Source organism: Amia ocellicauda, chromosome 18, assembly GCF_036373705.1.
Source record: "Amia ocellicauda isolate fAmiCal2 chromosome 18, fAmiCal2.hap1, whole genome shotgun sequence".
Lineage (NCBI taxonomy): Eukaryota > Metazoa > Chordata > Actinopteri > Amiiformes > Amiidae > Amia > Amia ocellicauda.
In genome coordinates, this window is record NC_089867.1 from 22,323,198 (window position 1) to 22,335,820 (window position 12,623).

The following is a 12,623-nucleotide window of genomic DNA, read 5'->3' on the forward strand; positions in this document are numbered from 1 at the left end:
ATTCAGCGTTCCCCACAAGTTCCAGGCTGAATGTTACGGCTAATCTTGTACATTACAATCACATTAAAATAATACTGATATCGGCAAATGTATTTTTAAATAAGAAAATTAGAGGGGAAATGAGACATTTTATTAGAAGTGTGAGTTTTTCGGAGGCCGTGCTGCCGCTCTCTCTGCTGCGCTGTGATGAGGTGATTAAGATGGCTGCCAATCACTAATACTCCAGATAGGATTTAATTTAGTGCAGCCGCAGAATTTCAATGGGAAACGATCTCTTTTCATTACGACCGCTTGGTGAAAACTGTATGCTTTGAGATGGTTGTTTCTAATTGCCGGACCCACTGGTGTTCGCCTGGAAAGAAACAAAAGCAAGAACAACAGCCGCTAATATGAGGCATTCACTGAATCCAGGGTGAGAAATATATTTTAATGAATCGGACAAGCAGCGCTGAACTGTCTAGTTGAAAGAAGGCCGGGGGGCTCAAAGGCAAGTTTGACACGGCTTAGAGAAGACTGCCTGGACGTTAGTCTGGGGTGTTGTGTCTGAACTTTGGTTGAATTCTGAACGCAAGCAGCCGTCACACCGAGGCAACAGACAGAGGTCGTGTTTCTAAAGCACTTCGCACCGTTTGCTAACGTTTGGAACTTGAAATCTGTTCACAAAATCAAAAGCAAGGTTAAAACACCTATAGGGACCCTTACATTAACATTCACTCTGACACCTCCCAGCTTTCCAGCGTTGTTCTCCTTTCAGGAAAACAAACGCAGGTCGAAGTGTTTCGTGCCTCTGACCCTCAGAGTGGCGATGAAGGGAGATCGGTTCATCACGTGCTGATTTGAGCAGGGCTGCCCGACTCTTGCTCTGAAACGCACCCAGGGTCGTCTGAGTCGTTTGTTGTTTTAAGAATGCCTGTAAAATCTGCAGGAGTGTTGGCCCGGCAGGGACAGGGCTTCGTTGATCTGGACTAGATACCTGCAGCTCTTTAGCTTCAAATAAAGAAGGCAGAGCTCTTCAAAGTCCTAAATAGCAATGACAAACTGGCGTTGCATCCTGGGATACCTTGCTGTGCTCAAATACATGAGGCATACACAAACGGTGACGTAGACATAGAGACCCACCGATTCAGAACAATCGGACTGTGGATAATGATTTTGTGTCTACCTAACGAGAGGCACTTGACTCACCCCCCGCCCACCCTGAGGATTTTGAATGGCAACCACAAATGTCCAAATCAAAACCTCCTCCTTGATATTGTGATCTCACTTTTAATGAATCTTCTCAATTATTGACTTCCTTTACCTTCCAGTCACAGAATGTGCATTGCTAGCTCACAGATCTTAATTTATCCGTCTCTCCTCTTCACTAGCAGGATGTGTGTTGATTTTTCCAAGGTTTCTTTCGAGCAAATGCTTAAAAAGCAAGAGTTGCGACCAAAAAAATGATTAGGTTAAAATGAATCCGTAGAATCCATAAAAACACATTCTCTCATTTTACCATGATAAGAATTTATTTTGGGTGGGGACAGGAGAAAGAACATCCAAAGGAACACACACACACACAGATGTCACTGGGTCTGTGCCGCACAAATGTCTTCTAAAAATATCTCATCCTTGACTGCGGCTGATTTGTCCGTTATCGGGGAAAGTCAGAAAGCATTAACGTCCAGTGGGGCTGCGCTCTACCTTGTCGGTCCGCTAGAGGGCACTATGATTGTACCAGAATGAACGCAGCGAAGCACAGAAATGACTGTCCATGAAAGGCACAGTAGCTTTTCTCAACAATTAAAGCTGCCAATTAGTTTTGACCGCCCTAAGCAGCATACAAGGGGTGAAAAAATATCTTATTTGTGAGTTTCCTTCATTTTTGTTGTCATTAATGTTTTAACATTACTCAAACCTCTGTTTATTGAGTTCTAAACTGTAGAATCACTTTGACTACTGTGCCTGACGATGCTTTGTAAAATGAGGTCCATCGTGTTTCCTTAACTTATTAACTTATTTAGCTGGAAGATAGTGGATTCGGCTTGTGACTCTATTGCGATGCTTTTTCTGATTTTGCAGCGTGATTATACGTTTCTGATGTGGTCCCACCAACAATGGCTTGCAGTGTACATTGTTTCAAATATACCCGACTCTTACACGGCCAGACCAAGCTGAGCTGTGGGCGTCTCTGTCTCCTAGCAGCTATTGAACTCGGACCAGAGGCAGCTGATCCTGTGCGAGACGCTGATCGAGACGGTGTACGGAGACCGCGGGCAGGTCCTCAAATCCAAGGAGCGCAAGGTCTTCCTCCTCAACGACACGCTCATCTGCGCCAACATCAACGTCAAGTCAGTGTTTCTCCCTCCGTCCTGTCCTGTCCTCTCCTGCCTCCAGCACAGTCACTTGAAAAACCCCACCACCTGGTTTTCTTTCAGTGTCCCACCTATTCTGCTTCCTACATCACAGTATTAAGCATCTAAAATCAATTCTGCAAAATTACAAGAAGGATTTACACGCGATTACAGCTGTACTTTTTAAATCGGGCAGTTAGTAAGACAAACATCAGGGCAGAGCAGCACTTACCTTGCTTAGTAATGCCTCTGAAGATCACCAAATATGGCTTTCCAGTATAACGGTGAAGGCAGTTTTCACAGATCACTGCCATTCCTACCCCCTTCAAAGGCTGTGACTCAACACTCATTACAAGCTGAAAAAACTCTACAAAGGGAAAGTTTCTAGCGCAAGTGTATCTTAACAATATTACTATCCGGACGAAAGCTGTCTTATTTAATCTTCAGAATAATGATTTGCTCGGAAACGTATTTCGTTTGTGTTTTTTACGATTTGTATCCCCTTGAGGTGGAAATTGCCCTCGGTGTAAAAATGCGGAGAGAACCGAAGAGAACTCTTGATATTGCCTGACGATGGGAATACTTGAATAGTAATGGAGCTATAAAACAGCTGGGGGTCCTGCACTCATGTTTAATAGAATTGATCAGTCGCCTCTTAATTTCATTCCTAATGCCTGACTCTCTTTCATGTCTTTTCAAAGTACCTTTTTTCTTTTTCTTTTCAACTCGTGTGTTGGAACCCGGGCTGTTATGTTCTCTGCTTTCGTCAAGAGTTCAGACTATGGGGTCGGGCTCCCTCCCTCTAAATCCATTCTCTGTCCACCAGGGGGCCTCCCGACCTCAGCAGCCTTGTTCCCGTTGGCCCAAAGTACACAATGAAGTGGAGCGCCCCCCTGCTGCAGGTGCAGGTAGTGGAAGTTGGGCAGGAGGGCAGTACCCAAAATAAGGAGACCCTCTTCCAACAATGTGGTGTCAAGAAACCGGGTGGGGGAATCGTTCCAGGTACGGAAATTACATTGATGTTCTTGGCACAGTACATTTTCAAACTCAATCTGCATAATATTACATCCTAATAGAGTTGAGACTCTTTCAAACATTGCATAGTGTAGGCAGTGTGTGTGTTAGGACATCTTCCGTATAATTCCTGTGTCCTTTGGGCATATTTCCACTGGCAGAGACAGACTGGTTGAGGAAACTCGCTGTCCTGTAGAAGTTACGGTATATTTTTGGAAGATGTTAAAGGGGAAATGCCAAACACACCAAGAATCAAGATCTATTGGATTAATTTTGAACAGGGAAGGGCAATTCCCGGACAGACACTAAATATTCCAAGCTACTTCTTATACATCTGCACTGTCTTTTGAACAAATCTGCTGCTCCTACAAGGCAGAATTAATTGTTTTTAATTAGTGGGTGAGGGGGGTGACAACAAATTGGAAAACCACAAACGACTGATACACATGCAGCTCGGGTTTTGTTCGTATCTCCCTGAAACACTGTCTGAAGAGGCTATTGAACCAAAAAACTAGGTGAAACGACTCTTTATGTGAAATATTACGGTTGCCAGGTAAATTGGTGTAATGCCACTTAGTTTAGTAGATAAGACAACTGAGAAAAACTATGCCAAAGGACAGGGCCATTAAAACGCAGAGAGAGTGTGGATGAATCTGTAATGACCTGCTTTAAAGGCAGCTCTTAGCCGTGCAATAATAGCAACTGCCCTAATGAGAGGATCCCGGCGCTGGCGTTCCTCAGTGTGGCGCCGTGGAGACGGACCGTCACTGTTGTCTATTTATAGAGCCGGGGAGCCGGGGCTGCGGTTCTCTCCCCAGCCCTGTCACTGTAGCCGGGGCTGCCGGGCGGCTTCTGCTCCCATACTACCCAGCTGTACAACCGGCTCGTGTCCTGAAGGTCTAGGTGGCCTAATTTATTAATAAGAAGTGGGCCAGCCTGCAGGGAACTCCTCTTGCTCTCATTCCTGACAAAACCATGCCAGAGAAAATAAATAAAGATTTATGTTTTTAGTCGGAGCTTCGCTTGTTATCCGTATCCTGTCATGCTCCACCTGTTTGGCGCATGCGTTGCTGTTGTAGACTGGCGGCAGGGAGAGACGTAGTGCGGTGTTAATCCAATAGATGTCAATTTAAAAGTTAGTTTTATCCTTCAGGATGGATATGGCTGGTTCACCTACATTTTAAATGCAGGTTAATCTGGGACTAGGTGTTGGCTATGTGTGTATTGGTGCGATATCTCTCCCTCGTAACTCTATTAAACTTGCGGGCCTTTTCCGCCTTTTTTAATCTCAGGGAATTCTGATAGGATCAGCCACGATGGAGGGAGGCGGCCGTGCGTTGGATTCTCTAAATGTATTTAAAAGAAAACATGAACTTAAAAAATAAATAAATACAGAAACACGGCTCTGACAGTAATCCACGGAGACTGAATTGTTAGCAAGACTTTTTTGATTTTTTTTTCCTATTCAGATCTTACTAGTATTGATCTCACTTTATGGATAACAGATGTCTGCTTGTCGGTATTAAAAATCCCATTAAAACCAAAAGGTTACGGTGCCCCCTCACAGAGGACAATCCTTGGGATTTTCGGCGCTGGTATTACCAATATGTCCGCTTAAAAGACACAATAGATGTCATTAAGATGGTAGTATAATAGCCGAGCACGTGGCCGCACTTTATTATCTGTCAATAGTAATATAGCAAGATAACCTAGGAGCCACATATACGATGGGAATTAAATTACACAATTCATTTTGCCATGCTGAAATATAGGAAAACAGAAATCGCAGAAAGCAAACAAGCTATCGATTCCCTATGAGGCGGTTATAAGGTCAGAGAGAATGCACACAAAGGAACTTCGATTCCAGTCGATGGAGCATTTTATGTTTAATGAGCCCCTCCCCCCCCACGATGGCTGGTCTAACCAATGTGGCTTTGTCATTTGAAACGGCTTCATTTTTATGTTGGATTCCGTCTCTATAGTTCAACAAACAATGGGATCAATTTATCACATATTGATTGTTGGTGTTAATGGCTCAGTTTACTGGCAAACTTTTTTTAATTAAAACCCCCAAGTTCAATAAAAGGATAACTTAATCTAAAAATGCTGCCCCTCTTCTTACGACTAGAGCAGTTCTTCTCAATGGCAAGATTGGCGCGATGTGGGCCCACTGAAATATTATTGCTTTCAATGCAGTACTTTTGGACTTGATATATTATACAGTTCTATTGAATACACACAGTGTAATGAATGGAATGCGCTGCTGCTGCAGTCAGACCCTTTCCATCATACTGCAAAACGAGTCCTTCACATATTTTGTTCTAAGGATCAGTGCTTGGAAAAACATTGCTGAACATTTTCTTTCCAGACGCTGCCAATTCTCCTGTAGGAAATATACAGCCGCCTTGTGGTCAGATGCGATGTATTATTTATTACAGTGCATTCAGTTTCAGCCATAGTTATCAACAGCTAAGAGGTTAAATCAAGTCGCTGGACCTGGAGTGTGTCATGGTGCAGTGAGCAGCTGTAACTCTGCAGAGCCACCAAAGGCTTATAAAACACAATAACAACAAAATAGTTCATGATAGGAAGCAGAAGGCCAACACAAAAGGAGGCTCCTGCTATAGATTCTCCTGCAATGGAAAAGGACAGTGGTTTAGTGGACTGTGATGTCAATTATATTGTCACAAGGAGGTCAGGATGCAGACCATGGCCATGCTACTGACATTCAGGAGAGCTTAAGTGTTTAAGCACCAAGCAGGCGTGCGTGTAATGACTGTTTATCCATCACTGACCGTGAGTGTGCAAATGTGTGGTGCTGTCGGGTTGATCCGAGCGTGAGTGCCATCTGTTCGGTTTCAGGCAAAGTGTTCCTGGGGCCCCCCCGCCTGTATCAGGAGCTGCAGGAGCTCCAGCACGACCTGTCGGTGGTGGAAGAGGTCTCCAAGCTCATCGGCACGCTGCAGGGTGCTTACCAGGTGAGCTGAGATGTTTGCGGTCTGCCAGGCTTCCCAGCTCTCTCTGAATCTGATCTTTCGCTCTGTCCCTGTCCCTCAATAGCTCGCCACCCCCTCTCTCCTTCTCTCTCTGTCTCATTCTCTAAATTCCTGATGCTCCTTCCTAGCTTCTCCCAATCACCCCCAAGATTCAGACCACCTGAATCTTGGGGCAGATCGAGGGTGAATAGACTTTAATTAAATGCAGTGAGTACATTAAACGTCCCTAATGATATGAAGGTTGATGTTTTTAAGAATGGTTCAACTTTTTCATATCTTATCCCAGACCAAACATATCCTCCTACTGTGATACTTTAATTCAATTCAGGTACAAAGCTAAAATGTTCATCTTAAACACAAGATGGGCAGTTCCTCTTAGCGTCTCATATCTCTGTACTCTCATGTGTTTCCCGGCAGAACCTGAACTCGGCAGTGTCGCAAGACTGGTGTCTGGCCCTGCAGCGATTCATCCGCATCAAGGAAGATGAAATCCAGAGCGCCAACAAGTGTCGCTTGCGTCTCCTGGTCCCGGGAAAGCCAGACAAGTGAGTAGCCGTGCCACAGCCTCTAAATCTACACACCCATTTGACCTGCTTCGTAAAAGACCCCAGATAATGATGGTTGCATTCAATGACTGACGCATGCATAGTATGTTGAGATTTACAGCAGCTGAAGTGAACCGCCTTCCCCACTTTCCACTACACTGCAATCGAGGAAACTGGTTTGCTGCTAAAATTACCTCATCTATAACTTGAAGCAGTCTGTCACAGAGCACTAAAAGATAATAGTAGCTGACGAACAGTTTCATGTCTGTTTGCTCCAGTGTTATGGTGATGAAATAGCCCGATAGAGAAGATGGATTCAATGAGTTTGAAGGCCACATGTACTTAACTTGTACCGGTCGTATTACCTTGGGACACATTCATAAAAAATTAATAGCTTGTTACACCTGACCTTTGCCAATGCGAAACCGTGAGCTATCATCACAATGCACATTCTCTGCATGTCGGAATTAGGTTACAGATTTACTACTTGGCTACTCGAATGTGAGAATAAACATTTATATTCACACCTGCAACAGTGATCAGTATTATTTTTGTATTATAATTATGTTCCACTGAATCCAAGCTTAGGCGACACATGGTGGGGAAACGTATGAACCAGTCCTCAGTGATGACTGGCTTAATGAGTCATTGCCCTACTACTCTATGATACATCTGTTAAAACCTTCATAATGACCAGAGAAGAGGCATAGATTATCATCCTTCTGAAGTCAAAGCATTAGGCCGCGTTCACTTGGTATGATTTGTTAAACTAATAGTCTGATAAGAGAAACCTTCAGACAAACCCGCAGACAAAATGAGAACGTTGTGACAAGTCTGAAGGATAGTCTGACGGGCCAGCCAGCCGTTGCCCACCCAGTCCTGACGCAGAACAACCCATGTGACCTCACTCTGGTATCTGAGGTCTTAAGTGACCACCTGACCTTGGCTAAGGCACGAAATGCAATATTTGTGGTGCATTGTCAACATATTGGTTAGTTTTGCTTGTTAGAATAATTCGTGACGAGATCAGATGACTTGATATAGCTCTGTGTTCTAAAGGACTAATTGAACATATACATATAATTAAGTTTGGACTTACGTGCTAGGTTGATCTTGATCAAATGGCAGTGTAAAAGCACCTAGTAGTTCAGAAAAGCCTGATCCAACTGAAACAGCTTGTGTAGCAGATCCGTGCTGCCAAAGCAGCAGCCGTGTTGCAGCCAGCATCTCCACCTCCACTGTGTAGCGGTGCCGATTCGTCAGCATCAAAGGCAATCTGCTCCGTCAGCTGTTTATTCTGTCACAGCCAGTTATGAGCCACACAGCCATCACAACCACTGCTTCCCCATCTCCAGCTGTGATGCACTTGACAACTTAATACGGCCACACATCTCCTGCCACCCTGGCCTTGCTCTGTATGTGTCTGACCACCTATTAAACTCAATTTATTAAGCCCCAGGTTTGCTCAAGAGTCTCACATTAATCCATAAAAAAAAAAACACAGATGTCCACCCCCAAATCAAAAATCAATTGAAGCAGAAGCCCAGAGTGTCTGTGTGTGAGAAGGAGTGGGTTTGCAAATTGCGCCATTTAGATTGGGATTTTGGACAGGCTTTGCGCTCCTGTTAGCGGTTTTAATTACCTCACCACTTCACAGCACGCCGATGTGCCCGCTGTGGCAGTGCGGCTGCCTTTGGTCGCGGGAGCAGGTGGCATTTTGGTAGCACAGCCGGTGTCTTCACTGGCTGCCTTGGCCTGAGGTTAACGCGAAGCGGATCCTGGAGTGTGTGCCTTACTTTCTGCCTGCCTAAAGAGGCCACTTGGCTGGCGTCATAGAAATCACCTGCCTCGAAACGGCAGGGGAAAGAGAACGAGCAGCGGGGTCTGAGCACGTTCTTTATTTAGCCTGAGAATCTCTCGCCTCCGAGGTCAGGCGACGTGGGTGTTGAGGTGGGAGAGAGGCCGTGCTCAGGTCTAGATGGTGACACAAGCAGGAGAAGCAAGACAGTGGCTTGTTACGGTGAGGGGAAATTATCTGTTTGCATCATTTTGGCAAATGAAGCAAGACAGTGGGAGCGGTACAATGTGGCGTGCAGGATTAATGGGCAGAGGAGTTTCGGGAAGCCCCTGTGACCAGGACACTGCTTCATCAGATGCTTAATGCGGCCTCCCCTCCTCATCCATCCATCAAACAGAAAGCAATCCCAACCCACTGCTTGGGGGGTCTTATTCATAAAGCTTTTTACACATTTACTACCACTGTATTTTTTTAAAAACAGAAACACATAAAATACATAAAAACAACAAAACATTGGAACCGCCTACATGGACTCCTAAATCCCTGAAAAGTTGTATATGGCCTTTTACAATGTTGCTATGCTTTCCTATTCTCAAAATCAAATAAAAAGTTCTACTTAGTGTGGTGGTAGATGTTTTATTAATGTGGCCCTAGTGCCTCGTGGCTATTGAAAGATTTCACTGCTTCTGGTGCATGTTATCAGTGGGAATGAAAAAGCTGCCATCTGGACTCAAAAATGATAAGAGGGAAATTCTTTATCTGCCCACCACAGCACATGTAGGCACTGTCCCAGCAAAATAGTCCCCCGAAGAACTGTACACAAGGACAACCACATCATGGCCGTTTTGTGTTCAAGCGTCTCAGTGCTTCTCCTACAGAGCTACCCTGTTAGTCACTGTACAAGGGGACAGGGGTTTAGACTGGGATCGCTGAGGAAATCTTGTCCAATGCCTCTTTTAGTATCCAATATGGCTGACAGTGTGTCAGAGAACCAAACACACTGACAAATACAATCTCTTACCTTGTTGTCCTTATATTGAAGCACGGCACCCTTGCTGTCACAAGCGTGAACCTACGCCTGTTTTATATTAATCACAAGAGCCCTGCCTAGCTCCTCACACGTGGGTCAGGGTGAGATGACTGTGTCCATGAAAACCCCAGTAATAATTTGATGGATGTGATTGGGACGCAGCCATGAATTATCTTTTGATCGCCGCCTCGCTTTGTGAGATGAAGTGATGATTTAATCTCTGCGTAAGAAGTCGGTAGTATGATTGATTCGCAGATCCCATAGCGATGATCTTCTGCATGTTTTCAGCGTGGTCTGCTGTGGCACATGATAGATCCTGTTTTCCTTCTCGGCAGACACTCTCTCCATAAAACATGCCTGAGTCATGGGTATTCTGGGTAATGATGTGGAAAGCAACAGTATTTTGCGTGACTGTATGATTAATCTCTCACGAGGCAGACAAATAAACATCAACCGAAAAAAAGGAAAATAAATTAACATTCGCATCTAATTTGACACCATTTACTTATGAGGCATTTTAATATCATTGGAATATTTAAATTGAAGTTTTTGCGAGAAGTCTTCCGTATAGAAAATGTGAATACGGCACAGGGGCAAATATGGGCCACATTTATATTAATGTGTCTCTGCACATAATTTTGATGTATTGTCCCATTACGATTACACAAGCCTCGATAAACTTGGTTGAAAGGTCTCTGTGTGCATTTAAAAATCCCCTTCTCTAACGGCGCTGACCCTTCACGACACCCGCAGTCTCTCCGCTCCGATCGCTATTCAATTAGAGAGGTGTCATCCGCTTCTCTTACAGTCTCGAATCCCCCTGTGGTCTCTCTCCCCACCACGATAAACCAGGTCTACAACCACCTCATACGGCCGAGACCCTCTATACCTGCCCAGCCCCCCCCACACACTGCATCCCACCCAGTCCGGTACGCCTCGATCGCCGGGGATAAGCGAATTTGTGCTTGTTCCGTTCATTGTGTTCGGGGGTGACGAGGGCACAAAGTATTTCTGAGAAACTAAATTAAATAAGCAACGCGCCCGTCTCTCCCTCTCAGTAAAATGAATGCAAAATAGGCCGAGAGTGGAGATGACAGAAGTGGATTTTCAGCCCGTGCTCTGTTCTCCAGTCAATTACCCTCTAATGATGTCTGAATGTGAATTGCCTGCATTCAGCTTGATGCGAAGAGCCTCTTTAGAGGTAACAGCATTAGGTACAGTGACAAATGGGCAGATTTGACTATGCTAGACGCTTTAATAGGAATCTGGGGGTCTGGACGGGGAAGTCTGGAAAGGAGGACACTGGCTCTCTATACTGGCGACTCTTCAGTTCTTTATTTTATTGTTTAGATCTTTCAGTTTCAAGGTCAGACCATGGGTGTCTAAAATACTGTATACATTTTAAGAGGCTTTTATTGCATTCAGACCTTAATGAATGCCCTCACTGTTGCATGCACAAATAATAATAATAATAAAAATAAATACAGCTGAGACACTCCCACCTAATTGTACAGTGTTGTTTCCACACGGCGAACACAATAAGGACGAGCACACATTAATACAAGACGAGCTATATGCTGGGGAGGAAAATGTAAAAGACACAGATTTAGCAAGATGTGGAGAAGCTAAATAAAGGGACAATGGTTTTGGAACTGGATTTCATTTAGATAGACAGACAGCGGAGGACACATGTACCTGCATGGTGTGAGAAGGCTGGCTATGTGTGGATTTGATTGAACACACACCAGATTCTCCACTAATGTTCGTCACACACCTTGCACGATTGAATAACAATCTGAAACAGCTGCAGAGCCCAAAGACAGGACTGTAACACTGTATACTTGACTGAACAGCCACCCAGCCCTCTGCACAGCACAGCAAACACAATAACACACGCACACACACGTGCACACATACACACACACACTATATCTGTTATGCAGACTTCGATTCGTGTGTACAGCCTGGGGAAGCTTGCCTTGACGTCAGTGGTCTTCAGTGTTTCACCACGTGTTAATTTTCTTTTGCTTAACCGTTTTATTTTCTGTGTGTGACTCTTAACAGGTCAGGGCGGCCCGTCAGTTTCATGGTGGTCTTCAACACCCCTAGTCCCCTCAGCAAGATCTCGTGGGTCAATCGCTTGCACCTGGCCAAGATTGCTCAGAGTGAGTACACTTTACATTTCACAGTACAGAGGCTATTCCCATGTGCACTGATGTGGTGACAGGGCCGAGCGCTGGTCAGAGAGGTTTAGCTGGCCTTTGTCATGGGGAAAATGTGGAGAGAAATGCATCATTTTCAAACAAATGGAGTAAAAAATAATTTAAATCTCACCACTAATTAAGAGAGTAGCTCTAGATCCGCTGATGAAGTCACCACACTAAATTAAAGAGTATTAATTAACTAATTAACTAATCTGGGGTACAACCAAGAGGAATTGTCTCCGTACCACTTTTCGAATCACCAGAAATGCTAATATGCCAATAAAAAGTAATGCATCCTACGAAGGCCTATGAAAGAAAACGTCTAGTTCAGCAACCCTTTTCACCTTGTGGTTTTTTTATTGATCTGTTTGGTACCTTAATTACCTTAATGAGATTTAGAAAAACACCAAAAAACAACCATTAATTTATAATGAAAAAAGAGAAAGATAGCATAGCAGAAGAGGACTAAATGTGCACATTATGGTGGTGGGGCTGGAGCCAGATTTGAAACTGGACGTCCTTCAAGTCCCAGAAATTACACTTTTCTGATCCCTCAAAACAGTGGCTCAGCCTAGTTGATGATACTGCTTCCTATGTGTTTTTTAGCATAGGTCTGGAAACCCCCAGCAAGCATATTAACTCTAGATTATGTGCATGCATTGAGGAAACAAAGTCCCAATGCATGCAGCTGAGAAGCCCTGAG

At 44.3% G+C, this 12,623-nt stretch overlaps 1 protein-coding gene across 3 annotated transcripts in view; it reads left to right on the plus strand.

Annotated features, from left to right (window-relative positions):
• Positions 1 to 12,623, plus strand: part of LOC136713388 (rho guanine nucleotide exchange factor 10-like protein) — a 97,249-nt gene that overhangs the window by 37,646 nt on the left and 46,980 nt on the right. For 2 of the 3 annotated variants that reach the window (XM_066690434.1, XM_066690436.1), the window contains 5 exons: positions 2,182 to 2,330; positions 3,160 to 3,335; positions 6,210 to 6,325; positions 6,761 to 6,888; positions 11,781 to 11,881. In XM_066690434.1, coding sequence (XP_066546531.1) covers positions 2,182 to 2,330; positions 3,160 to 3,335; positions 6,210 to 6,325; positions 6,761 to 6,888; positions 11,781 to 11,881 — 670 coding nt within the window. The remainder of the gene's footprint in view (positions 1 to 2,181; positions 2,331 to 3,159; positions 3,336 to 6,209; positions 6,326 to 6,760; positions 6,889 to 11,780; positions 11,882 to 12,623) is intronic. The other variant, XM_066690435.1, reaches the window with a different exon arrangement.